The sequence below is a fragment of the Hypanus sabinus genome, chromosome 15 (assembly GCF_030144855.1).
Source record: "Hypanus sabinus isolate sHypSab1 chromosome 15, sHypSab1.hap1, whole genome shotgun sequence".
In the NCBI taxonomy this organism is placed as follows: Eukaryota; Metazoa; Chordata; class Chondrichthyes; order Myliobatiformes; family Dasyatidae; genus Hypanus; species Hypanus sabinus.
Window position 1 is genome coordinate 35984256 of NC_082720.1, and position 21350 is coordinate 36005605.

The window sequence follows — 21350 nt, forward strand, 5'->3', positions numbered from 1 at the left end:
TGAATTCCAAATGCTATCTGTAATCAGTAATGCTGTGTGAACAGGGAATGCATTCAGAAGTGACATGGTTCTTCTGTACATACAGAGGAACTGTGCTTGTCTGCTATTGGGCGTGCAGCAGGGATGCCAAACATCATGCTTCAAGCAGTGCACATCACTGTTGCAAAACTAGATCAGGAATGCACGTTCCGCTGTTGGAAGAACGGCTCTTCAACTGTCTGCTTATTGAGAAGTCAACTGTGAGTCAGCAGCTTGGTTCATCTTGAACCTGAAGTAAGAATGCCATTCTGTGAAGCAAGTCTTCTTTCTTGCTGGAAAGCCCAGACCACAATTATCCCTGTGCTGTATGTCTCTCTACATGGAATACACTTTGGAGACAGTTGATCCCCATCCTCATTATGCAAGGGCAAATTTATCAAAAACTGGTCCCATTTCTTGAAATAGTGAATCCCAATTCTGTAAGCGTGCATGATGATAAAGATGTTTTTCTTTATAATTATGTATAGAAATCCTATGAATTGTAATTTTTCTGTGCATAGTTGTTGCAGACCTTGTACAAGATATATATTTTTTTACATATATATATATATAGAGCAAAGGACAACCACTTATGACACATGCTCTGCCATGTGTTGCATACCTCCTTTGAAATAACCCTGGGAGTAGAAGCATTATTTCACCTAGCCAATGCTCTGCTTCATTACATTTCACATGTTAATATGGGATTTTTTTTGTATGCATGCTGCCGACATGTTCTATCCCAGAACAATGAGTAGTCATGTTATCCACATATAGCCCTGGTGTCCAGTAGCCATCCTCCTGTTTGTCACAATGGCTCCCATGCAGATGTCACAATGGGCTGCCAAGTCATCATGACAGCTGTCATGAAATCATGCACTGAACTTCATGATAGCTAAACACCAGTTATACCCTATTGGAGGTGAATCCTCCAAGTTTTAGTACATTTCAGAATTGACAAGAGGTGCCTAAAAGCAATGTGCATATATTCATTGACACCCTACACTAAGCAGGAGCCAGCTATCAACCGGAAGTTGTGCACTCTCTCCAACTGTTGTTCTCTAGCTCCTTTTAAATAATTTGTGTTCCTCATCTTCCTCAGGAAACGTTTCAAACTGAGATTTTTTTTAGTTTCAGAAATGACCTCAACTGTTATTCCTTCACATCTACTTGCAATTTAGTGATAAATTTGTTTGATCGTTGTTTGAAGCTCTTGGCATATTTCAGTGAAAACTTCCTTCCTGAAGCACAAACATCTTGTAGTCTGTTCTTTACAGAGTTTCCTTAAACATTCTGGGTTGATAAGATTTTCTGTTATGAACCTAACTGTCTCTCCACATTATTCTGGCAGTTCATTCATCTGTCATGCTGCTCACCCATTATCTTGTGCATACTTCATTCTGTGGAGAATTTTCTGAAGGGGCCCATGTCTGGGAGCAACTGGTCTATTCATAATCTTTAACAGCAATACACAGTCATTCAGCAGCACCTTCCCAACCAGATTTTGTAGATTTTTTTAATATATTCGTTTATAGGACGTAGGCAACACCAGCTAAACCAGCTTTTATTGACAATCTCTGGTTGCCCTTGAGAAGGTGGGGTTGAGCTGCATTCTTGAATGCTGCAGTCCCTGAGGTGTAGGTACACCTAGGTACACTCCGATTGTAGTAAACATAGAAACATAGAAAATAGGTGCAAGAGTAGGCCATTCAGCCCTTCGAGCCTGCACCACCATTTAGTATGATCATGGCTGATCATCCAACTCAGAACCCTGTACCTGCTTTCTCTCCAAACCCCCTGATCCCTTTAGCCACAAGGGCCATATCTAACTTCCTCTTAAATATAGCCAATGAACTGGCCTCAACTGTTTCCTGTGGCAGAGAATTCCACAGATATGAATAACTTTGTATATTAGTTATTTGAATAATTTGAGTAACTTTGGAAAGTACCAAATATTTGTTCAGCCTTTGCAAGGGAGATTATGTTTCAATTAAAGTTCAAAAAAGTTCAAAGTAAAATTTATTATCAGTGTACATTCATGTTACCATGTACAACCCTGAGATTCTTTTTCTGCAGACGTACTTTGCAAATCTGTAGAACAGTAACTGTAAACAGGATCAATGGACAATAAACTGTGCAAATGCAGATATAAATAAATAGGAATAAATAACAAGATAAAAGAACCCTTAAATGAGTGTAGTTCTCCCTGTTCACTCAGGAGCCTGATGGTTGAGGGGTAGTAACTGTTCTTGAACCTGGTAATACGAGTTCTGAGGCACTTGTACCTTCTACCTCATGGCAGTAATGAGAAAAGAGCATGGCCTGGGTGGTGAGGAGCTTTGATAATGGACTCTGCTTTCCTACAGCAGCTTTTCATGTACATGAGCTCAATGGCTGGAAGGGTTTTACCTGTGATATACTGGGCTGAATCCATTACCTTTTGTAGGATTTTCCACTCAAACGCATTGGTGTTCCCAAACCAAGCCGTAATGCAGCCAGTCAGCACACTTTCCACCACACATCTATAGGGTATCTAAACTGAAAGCATTTGCTCATCCCTTCAGTAAATAATAATAATAATAATAATAATAATAATAATAGTAACATTACTTATAGAGCACTTTTCATATAGATGATGTACCAGAATTCGAAGTGTTTTACAATGGGATAAAAGTATAATCATGAAAATATAGTGAAATATAAGATCCACATTAATGCACCATGTATCTTGTCCTTTCTTTTTAAGTAAACATCATTGTCAAACTAATACATTTTCAGCATCAGCCTGATTTACTGGTAAATCAAGTATCATCATACAAAGGTTTAATCAGCCAAATGGATAAAGTAAAGACATTTTAATCTCCTTATTGTGTAATAAACATCAAGTTGGAGATTCCAAAGGGGTGAATAATAAGATAAATGGAAGCAATGTGATTCTCATAGTGTTGATTGTGTTTCTTTACTGTTTTACTTTTAACAGGATTTGAATATCTTTCAAAATCTCAACAGAAGGCAATATGAACATGTACTCCATCTGATGGAGATTGCAATCATTGCTACAGACTTGGCACTATATTTCAAGTACTGACATTTTAAGAATACTTTATTATATAGTTAGATTTTGGTTTTGCTATTTTTATTATCATAAGCAATTAAATGCAGCTCAATTGGTTTAAAATACAATAGTCAATGAATATGCCCTGTTAATATTTTTATTACGCGACAGAAAACGGACAATGTTTCAAAAGATAGTCGACCTGTCTGAAACATACGAGAACTTTGAAGAATGGGTACAATTTATGATCCTGCAGACAACAAGGAAAGAGATTATTATGTAAGCTCGTGTTTAGTGATTTTTTTGTGGAATAATTTTTAAATTCCAAAATATATTATAAATTTTTGATGGAAGAACGCTGGTTCAATTAAATTTGCACAATTATGAAAATAATGCCTTTAGAATTTTTGCCATACTTCTTCTTCTGTGCTTACCACGTTTAGCTTATCATGCTTTGTGAGAATTGTTATTGATTGCTATTGTGTTCAATCTCATTAATTAAGGGCCATGATGATGACTGCATGTGACCTGTCTGCCATCACAAAACCATGGGAAATACAGAGCAAGGTATATATATTTCATTATTCACGCTTGATTTAGTTTACGTTCTGTAGGATAATCTGCTAAGGCATTCATTAGTACTATAAGTTAGAACTTATCACAGTAAGGTTTCATTTAAAACATGGTACCTACTTATATCAATCTTACCTAGTAATCAACACACTGGCAGTGACTGGAATTTACATTTTTATTCATAAACCTTTGTCCCAACATGTCACGATAATCTGCATTTCAACATGATGGTTGATTTAAGCTAGACAGAGGTAGGGTTAAGATTCTGAACACAAACTTTCAAGCATTCTTAAATATAGAAATTTTGGCAGAAAACTGGAGCAAGGCCAAGAAAATATTTCTTCAGAAATAGGTAAGCGAGTAATTCATCCTTCATAGACTTGCAGGATTCACAAAATAGGATAAAAATTATCTGCGGAGTCATTGGTAATTTGGGAATACTCTGCATGTGTATGGAAAAAAAAGGAAATATATATATATATTAGCAGCTTCTAAATTCAATCTCTATAAAGGTTTTACTTCCTCCTATCAAACTCACCTTCATTGTTGATTATGAAAAAGGTTAGGAACCCACATTGACTCCTCTTTCTCAGGTGCTTAACTAGCAGCAGATGAAATGAGATAAAGCAGGGGAGAACTGGAAGTTCACTGTACATGAAAATGCAGTGTGCAAACAACATGTCACATTCAGCGAAAGCATTCAAGCAGCAGCTGAAGAGAGGAAGTACGTGAGAAAAAAAGTATATGTTTGTTACTATTCTCCTTACAAAAGTATAACAAACAGATTGTTCTTCTGAGAAAAGATTCATAATAAATAGGTAGGCAGTAGCAGTTCGACTCTAGATTTCCACCATCTTGTCACGATGGAGATTATTAGCTCAAAGCAAAAGGCATCCATTGAATGTTTTCCATTACCCAAAATATCCCAAATTTACTGATAAGCATTAAATTACTAGAGTTCCCATTCCAAATCTTTGCCATAATTCTACTTTACGTAAGTCATCATGACCAGATTATTTCCTGGCACTAATGAATGAGGAAAGCTCAGTGAATTAGCTTTTTCAGTATTTTCAGTACTCAATAATCCCATTAATAACTAATAATTAGATAAAGGACTAAGCATCTCCCGCATGTTATTAAAATGTGCAAGTGTTTTAAAGAACTCTTTATGATACATTAAAATTAATAGGAGCTGTTGAACTATAATAAAAAAATATCTAATATTTCTTCCATTTAAGGTAGCTCTTTCTGTGGCAGCTGAATTCTGGGAACAGGGAGATTTAGAACGGACAGTTTTAGAGCAGCAGCCAATTGTAAGTTTTGAATAACTCAAAGTACAAATAATTTTAAATGTACATATACTTCCTTCTAAGATATTTCAATAAGATTTTTATTGTGATCGGCACTTTGTAGGTTGCAATTTAATGAATCTCTGAAGAATGTTTTCTAAAGATCTTGAAGTAACTGGCAAATGTCCAAATTAACACATTTTTAATCATAAATTGTTTCGTACTATTTAAAATGTTTCCTTGTATTTTTTATTCTTTCAGCCTATGATGGACAGAAACAAAGCTGATGAACTTCCAAAACTTCAAGTTGGTTTCATTGACTTTGTGTGCACTTTTGTGTACAAGGTAAAGAACCGAGGTAGTGACCGTACCCAAGGATAGATGTACCACAGAACCAAGAATAGTACAACACAACACAAGCCCTTTGGTTGTGCTGACCTTTTAACCTACTCCAAGATCAATCTAATATTTTCCTTCTATGTAGCCCTCCATTTTTCATTCATTATGTTCTTATCTAAAAGTCTCTTAAATATTGCTAATGTATTTTCCACTCCTAAGCATTGCATTTTAAAAAAAACTCCAGCATCTCTGCTGTAATATCCTCTAATCACCTTAAAATTATGCCCTCTTGTAATAGCCATGATTGTGAAAAGGAAAATGTCTCTACTGGAACACTCTGCCCATGCCTCTTATCATTTTATACACCTTTATCAAGTCACTTCTCATTCACCTTCGCTCCAAAGAGTAAAGTCCTAGCTTTCTCAAGTTATCCTAATCAGACATGTTCTCCAGTCCAGGCAGCAGCCTTTTCACTCTTTCTACAGCTTCTATATCCTTTCTAAGATGAATTGAACACAATAGTCCAAGTGTGGTCAAACCAGAGTTTTATAGAGCTGCACCATGAGAGCTTTGCCTCTTGAACTCAATTCTCCCAATTAATGACGGTCTGCACACCATATGCTATACACCATCAATTGTGTGACAACTTTGCGGGGTCTATGGACAAGACCATAAGACACAGGAGCAGAATTAGGCCATTCAGCCCATCAAGTATGCTCTGCCATTCCATCATTGTTATTGTCCCTCACAACCCCATTCTCCTACCTTCTCCGCATAACCTTTGAGGCCCTGTTTATTCAAGAACCTATCATACTCTGCCTTAAATATACCTAATCAGAATCAGCTTTAGTATCACTGGCATATGTCGAGAAATTTATTATCTTGTGGCAGCAGTACAATGCAATACATAATCATAGAGAAAAAAGACATGAATTACAATAAGAATCTATATATTAAATAGTTAAATTAAATAAGAAATACAAAAATATATATGTATTTTAAATATATTGGGGTAGTGTTCATAGGTTCGAAGTCCTTTAAGAAATTGGATGGCTGAGGGGAGGAACTGTTCCTAAATCACTGAGTGCGTGCCTTCAGGCTCTCGGACCTCCTTCCTGATGGTGGCAATAAGAACAGGGCATATCCTGGGTGATGGGGTCCTTAAAGAGGCATTGCTCGAAGTTTTCCTGGATTCTATGAAGACTAGTGCCCATGATCGTGATGACTAAGCTTACAAGTCTCTGCAGCTTATTTTGATTCCCCCCCCCCCCCAACCTGTCTAGTAAACCAGAGGGTGATGATGCCAATTAGAATGCTCTCCATGGTATATCTGTAGGAATTTGCAAGTTGGCCTGCACACATGTCTGTGGCAATGAATTCCACAGACTCACCATCTTCTAGCTAAAGAAAATTTTCTTCACCTCCATTCTAAATGGATATCTGAGGCTGTGCCCTCTGGTCGTAGACTCTCCCACTATAAGAAAGATCCTCTCCACATCCACTCTATCTAGGCCTTTCAGTATTCAATAGGTTTCAATGAAATCCACCTCCCCCTGCACCGCACCTCGCATTCTTCGGAACTCCAGCAAGTACAGGCCCAGAGCCATCAAACACTCCTCATATATTAATCCTTTAATTTCCAGAATCATTCTCATGAACCTCCTCTGGATCTTCTCCAATACCAGCACATCTTTTCTTAACTATTGGATCCAAAATTGCTCACAATACTCCAAGTGCAGTCTAATCAAAGCCTTGCAAAGCCTCAGCATTACATCCTTGCATTTATATTCTAGTCCTTTCCTTGCCTTCCTTACCATTGACTCAACCTGCAAGTTAACCTTTAGGGAATCCTGAACTAGGACTCCCAAGTCCCTTTGCAACTCTGATTTTTGAATTTTCTCCCCATTTGGAAAATAGTCCATACTTTATTCCAAAGTGCATGACTATGCACTTCCCAGAACTATATTCCATCTGACACTTCTTTGCTCATTCTACCAATCTGTCTAAGTCCTTCTGTAGACACCCTGTTTCCTCAACATCATCTGCACCTCCACCCGTCTTTGAAATGAATACAAACTTAGTGACAAAGGCACCAATTCCTTATCTGAATCATTTACATATAATGGAGGGTGGTAGCTGTGTGGAACAAGCTTCTGGTAGAAGTGGTAGAGCCAGGTTCGATTTTGTCATTTAAAAACAAATTGGATAGGTGTATGGACAGGAAGGGAATGGAGGGTTATGGGCTGAGTGCAGGTAGGTGGGACTAGGTGGAAGTAAGTCTTTGGCACGGACTAGAAGGGCCGAGATGGCCTGTTTTCGTGCTGTAATTGTTATATGGTTAATGTGAAACAAGGACCCCAAGGTCCTTCCAGATTTCTCCTGGTGTAATTGAACTGTGGGACAATCAAAGGGAAGTTAATAAGCACAAGAGAGAAGATGGGCTACGGGAAAGTAGTTGAGAGAATGAGATTGATGGGATAGCATGGATGAGCTTAACAACCTCTTTCTATGTTGCAAAGAAATAGGAGTTCATTTTTAGTAATAAACTGGAAAGGGATTAATAATTTACTTGATACTTGATACCTTAATTGAAATATTCCCCATTCCCAACTCCAAGATTTGCTTAGGTATGACACAACACATAATAGAGTTTACTTGCTTTGTTAAACTAGTTACCCTGTTTTGGCTCATATGAACTAGCAAATAACTATCTCCATTAAATTGTATGTATATCTTGCAATGGTGTACACTGCAGATGGATTCTTGCACAGAACCAATGCATCTCACATGTTTTGCAGATATGTTCATCATGATTATTATATTTAGTCTGGCTGCATTTACGTCTCAATTGATGCTATGACATTTCACAAAATTGCACTTCAAATAATTGTGGTCAGTATTAATTTATTGCATAGCAAAATTATGCAAACAGTTTTACCTTATAGACTTCTATAATATTGGAAAATAATTTTAAAGTACTGATGGAAGAAAGTAAGTAATTTAGAATTTGGCTAATTCTGGTGTTCCTTCTAAAATATGGCATTCAGACAGGCCTTATAAAATAGGCTGAAACTGTAAGTCTGAGGAAGATATTTTACCAAGATCAGCCCAGTAGCCCATAATTGAACAACTCCTGAATGTGTGCTAATCTAAAGCATGTAAGATCCTGAGAGGTCCCAGCTTCCTTGCTGGCTTCTCTTGATGGGAGAGCACCAGAATTGCACAGGCCAGCCCTTAAATTGAGTAATCTGCCTGCTGAACCTTTGCTAGGTCAGCACGATGAAGGTTCTGTTAAAACTTTTTGATGATATCTGCTGGCAGGGGAAAAGTAAACAAATTTTCATTCAATTTAGTTATTTAAAATATGTTAAACATTTTAAATAAGATTGTATCTTATTTTGAATAGTTATTTTAAAACTATTTTAGTCCTGAGAGCTTCTTGGTGTATTTTATGCATCAAATTCATCCACAAATATAGCTTGTTAAGCCATTTGTTCCGTATCTTCTGTAATCTATCACAATAACAGTTTCCGACAGTATTAACAAACAGTACGCAATTTAACAATAACAGAAAGCAACAGCATGTTCAATAGAAGTTATGGTCTTTGTCTAGAAAATCATTTGTTTTCTGGCAGAAATTCAATGATGTGACTCACCTTTAATGGAATTCTTCAATAACTATATAATAAGATCACAGAGAACAACTGTTGTCACAGTTGTGTAAATGTTTCTCATTTTAAAAACATTGGCCCAAGTCTTTTGGGCTCCAGCAAGCAATCAGTCACCTACTCAGTAAACCTGTCCTCGTATAGAATATAGTGTCAAGTTCCACAGGCAGGCTGACTGAGAGCTGAACCCCTCAACATCTTGGCTACATTAACAACTTGTCAAGTCTGCAGTAATGGTTGACAAAATTATCAAAGGATTGAAAGTTTGTCAATGTCTCTGGTATCTGCAGGCATTTCAAAAGATTCACAGACTATTAACGACTAAACACTTTTAATTTTTCTCAAAAACATTTAGACAAACATGGAACACTAGAAGTTAATTAAAACCTTTAAGTTCCAATTGATTCAGTTAAACAATTAAAAAAGGACTTTATAGGACATTGTTGCCAGAGTCCATATGAAGCATTCCTTCAGAGAAAATTGATGAAAGATCATCTGCCTGAAATGATAATTCAGTTTATATCCCTTTAGATACTACCTGACCTGGCAAATGTAATCCCTTAGTTCAGGTGACCTTCTAATAAATCTCATTTGACCCTTCTCCAGACTCTCTGTATGCCTTTTCTTAAAATGTGATGTACAGGGAGGACAGCAAGGAGTTACATGATGAAAGAGATGGTGGAGCAGAGGTAAAGAGTGGTAAAGGCATTTAATGGATAGTGGAAGATGGGTCTGGAGAAAGAGATAAATTATAGAAGTCAAATAAGTGCGACTTTACCAACAGGTAAGGAAATAATAAAAGGCAAAATGAAACTTATGATTGTTTGAAATGTGAGACACAGAAATGTCTGATGATTCAAATTTATTGAAAGAAACATTCAGTTCAGAAGGGTATAATGTACCGAGCTGGAACACGAGAAGCTGCTGCTTGAGCTTGTGTTATGTTTTGCTGGAGCAATGCGGAAGTCCAACTATAGAGAGGGAGTGTGATTTGAACATTAAAGTGACTAGCAACATGTTAGGGCTATTCAGCAAAGCAGTCATCCTTTTTCCACATTATTTTCATATTTCTCTGTGATGTAGAAGAAGGGAATTTGGCCTTTTGTGTCAATGTTGCCTCTAACAGCATTATCAATCACCACACCCTACCCCTGCAACTGTTTCCCTGTTACCTCTCACCTGCCCATTAAAAACCTAATGTTTCCTTCACCACAATCAACATCCACAGTTGCCAATTAATCCTCCAGCCAACTCCGCTTTGGAATGTGCCATTACAAGAATAACCAGGAAGAAAACAGAAGTCACAGCAAGAACACAGAAACTCCACACAGACATTGCTAGAGATCAGATCTGATTGCAGGAGCCCTGAGAAATCAGCACTAGTGTTGCTGCACTGTACTGCCCCTGTGTGGAGGTACTGTCCTCAGTGTGGAGGTGTTGTCCTCTGTGTGGAGGTACTGTCCTCAGTGTGGAGGTACTGTCCTCAGTGTGGAGGTGTTGTCCTCAGTGTGGAGGTGCTGTCGTCAGTGTGGAGGTGTTGTCCTCTGTGTGGAGGTACTGTCCTCAGTGTGGAGGTACTGTCCTCAGTGTGGAGGTGCTGTCGTCAGTGTGGAGGTACTGTCCTCTGTGTGGAGGTGTTGTCCTCTGTGTGGAGGTGTTGTCCTCAGTGTGGAGGTACTGCCCTCGGTGTGGAGGGGCTGTCCTCTGTGTGGAGGGGCTGTCCTCTGTGTGGAGGTACTGTCCTTGGTGTGGAGGGGCTGTCCTCGGTGTGGAGGTACTGTCCTTGGTGTGGAGGGGCTGTCGTTAGTGTGGAGGTGCTGTCCTCGGTGTGGAGGTACTGTCCTCGGTGTGGAGGTACTGTCCTCGGTGTGGAGGGGCTGTCCTCGGTGTGGAGGGGCTGTCATTAGTGTGGAGGTACTGTCCTCGGTGTGGAGGTACTGTCGTTAGTGTGGAGGTACTGTCCTCAGTGTGGAGGTACTGTCGTTAGTGTGGAGGTACTGTCCTCGGTGTGGAGGGGCTGTCGTTAGTGTGGAGGGGCTGTGCTCAGTGTGGAGGTACTGTCCTCGGTGTGCAGGAGGCCAGACTGTTAACAGTAAAAATTGTATAATAAATTGGAAGAAATACAAGTAAAGTGTTGTTTCAACTTTAAATAGTTTTGTGGGAAAAGAACTGCAAAGGGAGCTCCTCATTCTGAAAAGGGACAAAAAGATGAGAACAACAAAACCAAACACAGCTGTAGGTCCTGTCAATTCCAGTCTGGGTAAAGATAGAGAAGATGGGACCGTGCCCTTTTTCCAGTTTTTTAGTCTAAACTACTACTTTTTATGACTTGCATATCCGTACTGGAAGAATAGTGGGTGCTGTTTAGACACTTGTTTTAATGTCTAACTTCCCAACAATGTGTACCGCATCGCACTTACTGATCCTGACATATTTTAGATGTGAAATTAATGAATGTGGTGAACTAACATTAGCATTTGCATTTAATTAGGAATTCACTAGGTTTCATTCCGAGATTGAGCCCATGTACAGTGGCATCCTGAACAACAGAAAGGAGTGGAAAGCACTGGCTGATGAACACGAGGCAAAAGTGAAAGCGATTGAGGAAGAGAAACAGCGGAAGGAAGAAGAAAAAGCAGCAAAGCAAGGTGAGACATCTGAACATGAATTAGGAAAGAGAAAGATGCATTGAACAGGTTAGATAATGAAGGGCAAGAGTAGGTCCATCTAAAGCATTGACAATAACAAGGACCAGTTAGGCTGAACAACCTACTTATAGGTTTAAAATCTGCCTATTGCATAATAATTTAATGCAATTCATTTTTTCATTTTTTCCTACCCCTCCTCTCTTCTTCTATTCTCCATTCTGGCCTTTCACCTCTTCTTAACTGCCCATCACTTCCCCCTGAGCCCACTCCTTCTTCCCTTTCTTCTTTGGTCCACTCTCCTTTCCTATCAGATTCCTTCTTCTCCAGCCCTTTATCTTTCCAATTCACTTGGCCTCACTTATCGCCCTCTAGCTATTCTCCTTCCCCTCTCCCCCACCTTTTTATTCTGGAGTCTTCCCATTTCCTTTTCAGCTCAGAAGAAGGGTCTCAGCCCAAAACGTCGACTGTTTATTCATTTCCATAGATGCTGCCTGACCTGACAAGTTCCTCCACCATTTTGTTTGTGTTGCTTCATTTTTATAATGTCTTACATAAGACATATAGGACAAGATTTCCACTGTTCGTGTATCCAAAATCTGCCCCACAGTTTACAAAGAGAAGAAGGATAATTCCTAGAAAAGTCAGAGGGAGGAGACAATTCTATAGAAGGTGAGGGTGTGGAGAATTTTGACCCCAGTATGAATTGCTGGTAGTCGGCTGGTGGCGTAATGGCATCAGTGCTGGACTTCAGAGCAAAGGCTCCCAAGTTCGAATCCAGCTGGCACCCTTGCACACTTTCCATCCGTGCTGGGTCCAGCATCGAACTAGCAACTCGGCCTCATAAAAATAAGGAAGCCTGCAAAAAAAACGCCGTCACGACAGCGTCCTGATGACTCCACTAAGAGTCAAGGGCTTTCTTCTTCTTCATGAATTGCTGGGGCAGATTCTTAAAAATGTTAAAAGGGATTTCATCTCGCAGGTCCTTTGCCTGGTTGTTTGCAGGTGGAAGGAAGTCCAAAAGTGGCAGATAGCCTCTTCTGATTTGATAAAACCCCACTTTTCACCTTGAACAGACCTATTAATGTCACAGCAATATTTCAGCCGCCCAGTGGAAAGCTGTCAGTATCATTATGGCTGTTGCAATAAAACTAACAGGATGCTTAGAACTTTCAAGCTGCCAGTGATACATTCCTTCTGTTTAAAAGGCTTAAAAATTCATTCTATTTTGTGTTTAAAAGATGATAAACTTTCAGAGTGGAAACGGAGGACCAAGTATTTTGGGATTCTGACAAGATTTGGTTTATCTGCATTATAAACAATATTTGTATGACAAGTTCATAAATTACAATTTTAAACCCGTAACAAAAAAATTAATGCAAAATGCTATTTTCATTCTTTCTCAAACTGCAGCAGCCATTGCATCACAGAAGGGACAAAGTTCTCAGTCTTCAACGTGTCAGCTCTTGTAAAGTGCTGCAGAAAGAAACCATAAACAAGCATTTTGAAGTCTTCACGGGCACTTTGACATTTGGAGAAACAGTCGGCCGTTTCAAAGCAAATTGTATCTCTGAATATGGGAGTTAATATACAGTTAAGCATGCCAGATATAGTTAAAAAAATGAACCTCATAGCACATCTATAAAAAATCATTTTTATATTTGCTGCAAACAAATTGTTAATGAGTAATTGTATCAACTGTAAGACACCAAATTAAAATCTCTGTGTAAACGAAAGACTATAAGTAGCTTTGGACATTTTAGTGAGTAACAATATGATTATGTATCAATTTTTGAGAATTAGATCTTCTTACTGAGGTATAGATCTTGACGGTACTTTTAAATTTATAACCCTTGCTTGAGATTTTAACATTAAGACTTTACGTCTGTCGGTCTCAAAAACTCCTATATCGGTAACTGGTTTAATAATGTCACATGTACCAAAATATGGGGAAAGGCTCTGAGTTGCAAGCCCTTTGGATAGCTCATTACAAACTGAAGTACCTTCTGGTAGTACAAAAGGAAAAACAATGACAGAGTGCAGGATATAATGTTACAGTTACAGAGAAAGTGTAGTTCAGCTAAATAGGTAAGATGCAAGACCCATAATGAGGTAGACAAAGAGATCACGAGTTCATCTTTATTGTACAGGGTGTCTATTCTTAACCATCTCAGTCTTTAGTCTCCTGTAATCAAAAGGAAATAAGTCTAATCTATGGAGTGAGTGAGTGGAATATGAATGTGAAGTGTTCTACAATAACATGGGACGATTGCAACGACTGACCTTTCACATTTTACTGGTTCTTGGGCCTAAGCTTTAATAGGCTGAGTCTGAATTTTGTCAAAGTGGAAAATAAGATGAGAGAAAACTTTATATCCCTACCTACCACATCAGCATGGTTTTACTGTTTTAAACGTAATCTCTCACAACAGCATGAAGAACAATATAAATAAGGTGATAAGCTAGAAAGTAACGGCTTCTCTTTGATCTGCATACTGTGCCTGGGAATTGTTCCCAGAGCACAAAACAGGAAAAATTGACGGCAGAGTTTATTCCTGTCTGTCTACAACACGGGTCCACAGTTCAAGTTGCATATTACTTTTGTAAAGTTTTTAGCTAACAAATGAAGTTGAAGATGGTTGCTCAGATGCTGTACTTGATCTGGTATTGGGAAATGAATCTGGTCAGATGTCAGGTCTCTCAGTGGGAGAGCATTTTGGAGATAGTGATCAAAATATTATCTCCTTCACCGTAGCACTGGAGAGGGATAGGAACAGACGAGTTAGGAAAGCGTTTAATTGGAGTAAGGGGAAATATGAAGCGGTGCAGACTCGAGGGGTTGAATGGTCTACTTCTGCACCTATTGTCTATTGTCTAACAGGTAGGAACTTGGAAGCATAAGTTGGGAATCGATGTTCCTAGGGAAATGTACAGCAGAAATGTGGCAAAGGTTCAGAGGATATTTGCATGGCATTCTGCATAAGTACGTTCCAATAAGACAGGGAAAGTATAGTAGGGTACAGAGACCGTGGTGTACAAAGGCTGTTGAAAATCTAGTCAAGAAGAACAGTAAAGCTTACAAAAGGTTCAAAAAACTAGGTAATGATAGAGATCTAGAAAACTATAAGGCTAGCAGGAGGAGTTTAAGAATGAAATTAGGAGAGCCAGAAGGGGCCATGAAAAGGGCTTGGTGAGCTGGATAAAGGAAAATCCCAGGGCATTCTACAAGTATGTGAAGAGCAAGAGGGTACGATGTGAGAGAATAGGACCGAACAAGTGTGACAGTGGAAAAGCGTGTATGGAACTGGAGGAGACAGCAGAGGTACTGAATGAATATTTTGCTTCAGTATTCACTACAGAAAAGGATCTTGGCAATTGTAAGGATGACTTAGAGTGGACTGAAAAGCTTGAGCATATAGACATTTAGAAAGAGGATGTGCTGGAGCTTTTGGAAAGCATCAAGTTGGATAAGTCACTGGTACTGGATGAGATGTACCCCAGGCTACTGTGGGAGATGAGGGAGGAGATTGCTGAGCCTCTGGCAATGATCTTTGCATCATCAGTGGGGACAGGAGAGGTTCTGGAGGATTGGAAGGTTTCAGATGTTTTCCCCTTATACAAGAAAGGGAGTAGAGAAAGCCCAGGAAATTATAGACCAGTGAGTCTTACTTCAGTGGTTGGTAAGTTGATGGAGAAGATCCTGAGAGGCAGGATTTATGAACATTTGGAGAGGTATAATATGATTAGGAATAGACAGCATGGCTTTGTCAAAGGCAGGTCGTGCCTTATAAGTCTGTCTGAAATTTTTGAGGATGTGACTAAGCACATTGATGAAGGTAGAACAGTAGATGTAGTCTATATGGATTTCAGCAAGACATTTGACAAGGTACCCCATGCAAGGCTCATTGAGAAAATAAGGAGGCATGGGATCCAAAGGGATCTTGCTTTGTGGGTCCAGAATTGGCTTGTTGCCCACAGAAGGCAAAGAGTGGTTGTAGATGGGTTATATTCTGCATGGAGGTCGGTGACCAGTGGTGTACCTCAGGGATCTTTTCCGGGACCCCTTCTCTTTGCGATTTTTATAAATGACCTGGATGAGGAAGCTGAGGGATGGATTTGTAAATTTGCTGCTGACACAAAGTTTGGGGGTGATGTGGATAGTGTGGAGGACATTAATGGGATGCAAAACTGGACTGATAAGTGGCAGATGGAGTTCAACCCAGATATGTGTGAGGTGGTTCATTTTGGCAGGTCAAATATGATGACAGAATATAGTATTAATGGTAAGACGCTTGCCAGTGTGGAGGATCAAAGGGACCTTGGAGTCTGAGTCCATAGGACACTCAACGCTACTGCGCATGTTGACTCTGTGGTTAAGAAGGCATACGGTGCATTGGCCTTCATCAACCGTGGGATTGAGTTCAAGAGCCGAGAGGTAATGTTACAGCTATATAGGACCCTGGTCAGACCCCACTTGGAGTACTGTGCTCAGTTCTGGTCACCTCACTATAGGAAGGTGTTGAAACTATAGAAAGACTGCAGAGGAGATTTACAAGGATGTTGCCTGGATTGGGGAGCATGCCTTATGAGAACAGGTTGAGTGAACTCGGCTGTTTATCCTTAGAGCGACAATGAGAGGTGACCTGATAGAGGTGTATAAGATGATGAGAGGCATTGATCGTGTGTCTAGTCAGAGGCTTTTTTCCAGGGCTGAAATGGCTATCATGAGAAAGCGCAGTTTTAAGGTGCTTGGAAGTAGGTACAGACGGGATATCAGGGGTAAGTTTTTTTTATGCAGAGAGTGGTGAATGCGTGGAATGGGCTACCGGCGACGGTGGTGGAGGCAGATACGATAGGGTCTTTTAAGAGACTCCTGGATAGGTATATGGAGCTTAGAAAAATACAGGGCTCTGGGTAACCCTTGGTAATTTCTAAAGTAAATACATGTTCGGTACAGCATTATGGGCCGAAGGGCGTGTATTGTGCTGTAGGTTTTCTATTTCTGTATGTAAATACCTATCCTGCACTGTGTTGTTCTCACACACTTCCTAATTAACAAAAGAAATTGGTATTTTTAAAAATCTATCATACTAAATGATCCAGCAACTTTTAAAATTTTCATTTAAAGTAATTACAAATGTATAAATAAATTATTAGAAATCAGAAAACATTAAATAATGTGCTAATGATTGTAGTTCATAGCTTTGTATATGAATTAATAGAACAGATGTGATTAACATTGTGACGGGTATTTACTTTCCACGGCCCAAGAGACTTATTGCAATTCTCAGCTTTCCAGCAAGGAAGCACATAACCTTTCCAAAGGGTCAGAGTTGTCTGTGACAAAATTAAACTTATAACCAATATTCCTTGCTGTAAGCAACCTCTTGTTGTAAGCAAGTAAACAATGAGGTCTTGTAGGCTCATGTTTAATGGGGTTATGTTCATTGGCCAGCATCAAACCAAGATAAGTTATTTGCACCATTGTAAATGAGTTTAAGCTGGCAGACGAGACTGATATTATCACATGGCATAACAAAGGTGGTCATAGTTATTGATATAGTTGGCATATTTTTGTACTCGAAGAGTCTGGTCTCACAGTATTAATTTTAGAAGTCTGGGATCTCTGTCCCTTGAAGCTTTTAGATCATCTGTGTGAATTACTTTGCCCAGCAAAGGTATCTGAAAAACATCATCTGCAGATAATGTCAACTAGTAGCAAAACAATGTAAATGCTATAAAACAGTGGGGATTGTTAGGAATGACAAGGGGAATGACAGAAAGACATAGTTACAGCAAAAACAGCTAGTGTTCATTCCTCAACTTGGGTTTCTGTGATGGGTAACTTGTTTTTCTGTAACTCGTTACTATGTTCTTTTAGTTTGTCAGAATTGTGCTTATGTTTGGAAATCCTTTGTAGTTTATAAAGCTTTTGTAATTCAAAAATCTTTCAATAATCCTCTGTCTGAAATGTATGTTAAAAACTATTTGTCTGAATTTAGAAGGGTATCCTTAAAAATAAAATGAACTGTCTTTAAAGCGCTTAATTAGCTGCAAGTATCTCCTTGTAGAGAGAGGTAACCTATCACGCAATTAGCAGGTAGTCGCAGAAGAGTGGGCGGCTACAGTATAACCTCTCTCTAGTGATGGTACCTATAGATTACGTGGAAATATAGCTTAAAATCTCCTTATCAGTTTACGGCTTTGCAGACTCTGAATCCAATACCATCCCAACATATATTCAGACTTGGTGCTTAACTTTGTTTCATTGTATCATATTAAATAAACTTTAGTTTAAATGACACACATTTTCTTGTCATTTGTTGGTATTTATTGCTTGCAAAGATTTTAGGGATTCTTAAACTTCTGCCAATATAAGGAGTTGAACATTTACTAACCTTTTGCCACATGATCAAGCAGTGTGCAGACTTTTTTTTATAATGAAATTTGTAAAGGGCATCTGCACTTGGGTACCACACAAACTAAGATTTACACAGACCTCCATTTATTATATGTGGTCAGTCTTATTTAAATTATCCAGTAATAATTCAATTGTTTTAACCTTACAGAACGGAGAATAGGGCAACAATTTATTTAGTACAACAGGACCCTGGTCAGACCCCACTTGGAGTGCTGTGCTCAGTTCTGGTCACGTCACTACAGGAAAAATGTGGAAACTATAGAAAGGGTGCAGAGGAGATTTACATGGATGTTGCCTGGATTGGGGAGCATGCTTTATGAAAACAGGTTGAGTGAACTCTGCCTTTTATCCTTGGAGCGACGGAAGATGAGAGGTGGCCTGATAGAGGAGTATAAGATGATGAGAGGCATTGATCATGTGGATAGTCAGAGGCTTTTTCCCAGGGCTGAAGCAGCTAACATGAGAGGGCACAGTTTTAAGGTGCTCGGAAGGAAGTACAGAGGAGATGACAGGGTTAAGATTTTTTAGCAGAGAGTGGTGAGTGCATGGAATGGGCTGCCAGTGATGGTGGTGGAGGCAGATACAATAGGGTCTTTTAAGGGACTCTTGGATAGGTACATGGAGCTCAGAAAAATAGAGGGCTATGGGTAACCCTAGGTAATTTCTAAAATAAGTACATGTATAGCACAGCATTGTGAGCTGAAGGGCCTGTATTGTGCTGTAGGTTTTCTTTGTTTCTATGTTTCTAACTAAAAATCTAAATCGAGAAAATAGCCAGGTTTCCCTTCATTAACTTGGGATAATATGCTGCTTAATTGGGGCAGGAAACTGTTGCTGTACAGTTTCTAATCAGCATCGGTCAAGTACACTTGCATGGCTGTTAGACACTACACTATGCTTAGAGCAATCAGTTTTAAAATAGTATCAGTTCCATAAGTTTGTGTTCAAAAAGCAGTGATTTTTGTCACTTATAGTTGGTGTGAAATAAACAGTAAGACGGTTTGGACCTGTTGTGCTCACTGAGGTTTAAAGCATTTGGGCTTGGAGATGCCAAAAACAACTGGGAGTGAAAACAAAACTATTTCACTCTTTCAGTAATTTAGGAATTACAAAGGTATCGATAATCATCTTGATGGTTACAATGAAGATGAAGATTTGGATGATGCAATCATCTAAAGCATTATATGAAGGTTGTACAGTATCTGCACTAGGTGTCTGCGCTGATTTTGTTCATTTCCACAAACTTTGAACACAAACTTACGTAACTGATGCTAGTTAAAAATTGCAGATGAATCAGAATCAAGTTTAATATCACTGGCATGTTGTGAAATTTGTTGTCTTTGTGGCAGCAGTACAAGGCAATACATAATAATAGAAAAAAATGTGAATTACAGGAAGTGGTGTTCATGGTTCAATGTCCAATCGGTAATCAATTGGCATAGGGGAAGAAGCTGTACCTGAATCATTGAGTGTGTGCCTTCAGGCTTTCCTGATGAGAACAAGGCATGACCTGGGTGATGTGGGTCCTTAATAATGGATACCGCCTTCTTAAGGCATTACTCCTTGAAGGTGTCCTGGGTGCTACAGAGGCTAGTGCCCATGATGGAACTGACAAAGTTTACAACTCTCTGCAGTTTATTTTGATCCTGTAGGGTAGACCCCACCCCATATCAGATGGTGATGCAGCCAGTTAGAATGCTCTCCACAGTACACCTGTAAAAATTGGCAAGTGTCTTCGATAACTTATCAAATCTCCTCAAACTCCTAATAGACTGCAGCTGCTGTCATGCCTTCTTTGTAGCTGCATCAATATGTGGGGTCCAGGATAGATCCTCAGAGATATTAACACTCAGAACTTGAAGTTGCTCACTATTTCCACATCGAATCTCTCTAAGAAGACTGGTGTGTGTTTCCTCGTCTTGCCCTTTCTGAAGTCCACAATCAGTTCTTTAGTCTTACTGACAGTGAGTGCAAAGTTGTTGTTGTGACACCACTAGTTGGCATTTCTCACTTCTGTATGCCCTCTCGTCACCATCTGAAATTCTGCCAACAACATCAGCAAATTTATAGATGGCTTTTGAGCTTGCCTAGCCAGACAGTCATAGGTGTAGACAGAGTAGAGCATGGATTAAGCACTCATTCCTGAGGTGATTGTCAGCAAGGTGGAAACGTTATTTCCAATCCACACAGATTCTGGTCTTCCAGTTAAGGAGGTACAGAGGCCCAGGTTCTGGGGCTTTCGATCAGAACAGTAGGAATGATTGTGCTAAATGCTGAGATGTGGAAAATAAACATCTTGACAAAGGCAGTAGTATTGTCCAGGTGATCTAAGGCTGCATGAAGAGCCAATGAGATCACATCCACCTTAGGCCTATTGTGGCGATAGGCAAATTGCAGTGGGTCCAGGTCTTGCTAAGACGGGAGTTAATTCTAGCCATAACCAACCTCTCAAAGCACTTCATCACTGTAGATGTGAGTGCTACTGAACAATAATCTTTAAGGCTGTTCCCGCTGTTCTTCTTGGACACTGGTATAATTGTTGGCCTTTTGAAGTAGGTGGGAAATTCTGACTGCAGCAATGAGAGATTGATTGAAAATGTCCCCGGCAGTTTGTTGGCACAGGTTTTCAGAACCCTTCTAGGTATTCCATTGGGGCCTGTTGCCTTACAAGGGGTCTGACGTTGTCCTCCAAGACAGAAATCACAGGGATCCGTATCACCCTAGTTTTATTCTCCCTTTCAAAGGGTGCATAAATGAACATACTCCCCCTCTTCTCTGCCTTTGAAACACTCAGCAGTCCTATCTCAGTGGTGTACATCCAGCTGTATTGTTTCATCCAGAATGCCAGGGGATACTCTGTGAACCAAAAAGTGCAGCAGCTTTTAATGTCCCTCTAGGACAGCAATCTAGCTCCGAGATCTTCGATTTTACTTACCAGAGACTGTACATTTGCCAGCAAGCTGGTTGGTATTGGTAGCTAACAGCCACACCACCTTAGACAATTTTTTAAACCATTGTAGCATCCTCTCTTCCTGCTGTCTTAAAGGGGAACTATGCCTGAAACCAGAGTCTGTTCAAGTTCCGTCGACTTTGAGTAGTAATACAGTAGATTTATCTTTATCACCTTGTTACTAACTTTACAGACCTTAGATATAGTTGTGATTCTCAGCTGTAGCAGCCTGAAACAGGAATATTTAATGATTTCCATTGGAACTTCTCATATCAGTCTCCTTCCCGATGGCACCCCAGAAGTTAAATCCTTCATCAATAACTATTAGGAGCTAATACACAGTTTTATTGTACTGCGGAGGAATTGGTAATATTCTAATTTGTTTTCTGTTT

General features: G+C 39.4%; 1 protein-coding gene across 1 annotated transcript in view; it reads left to right on the forward strand.

Moving 5' to 3' along the window:
• The window catches only part of pde6a (phosphodiesterase 6A, cGMP-specific, rod, alpha), a 54174-nt gene extending 40888 nt beyond the window's left edge, over window positions 1-13286 (forward strand). The window contains exons 16-22 of the mRNA XM_059990205.1: window positions 2999-3099; window positions 3245-3352; window positions 3577-3640; window positions 4885-4959; window positions 5197-5280; window positions 11434-11590; window positions 13004-13286. Coding sequence (XP_059846188.1) covers window positions 2999-3099; window positions 3245-3352; window positions 3577-3640; window positions 4885-4959; window positions 5197-5280; window positions 11434-11590; window positions 13004-13059 — 645 coding nt within the window. The 3' untranslated portion in view covers window positions 13060-13286. The remainder of the gene's footprint in view (window positions 1-2998; window positions 3100-3244; window positions 3353-3576; window positions 3641-4884; window positions 4960-5196; window positions 5281-11433; window positions 11591-13003) is intronic.
• Window positions 13287-21350: the final 8064 nt, after the last annotated feature.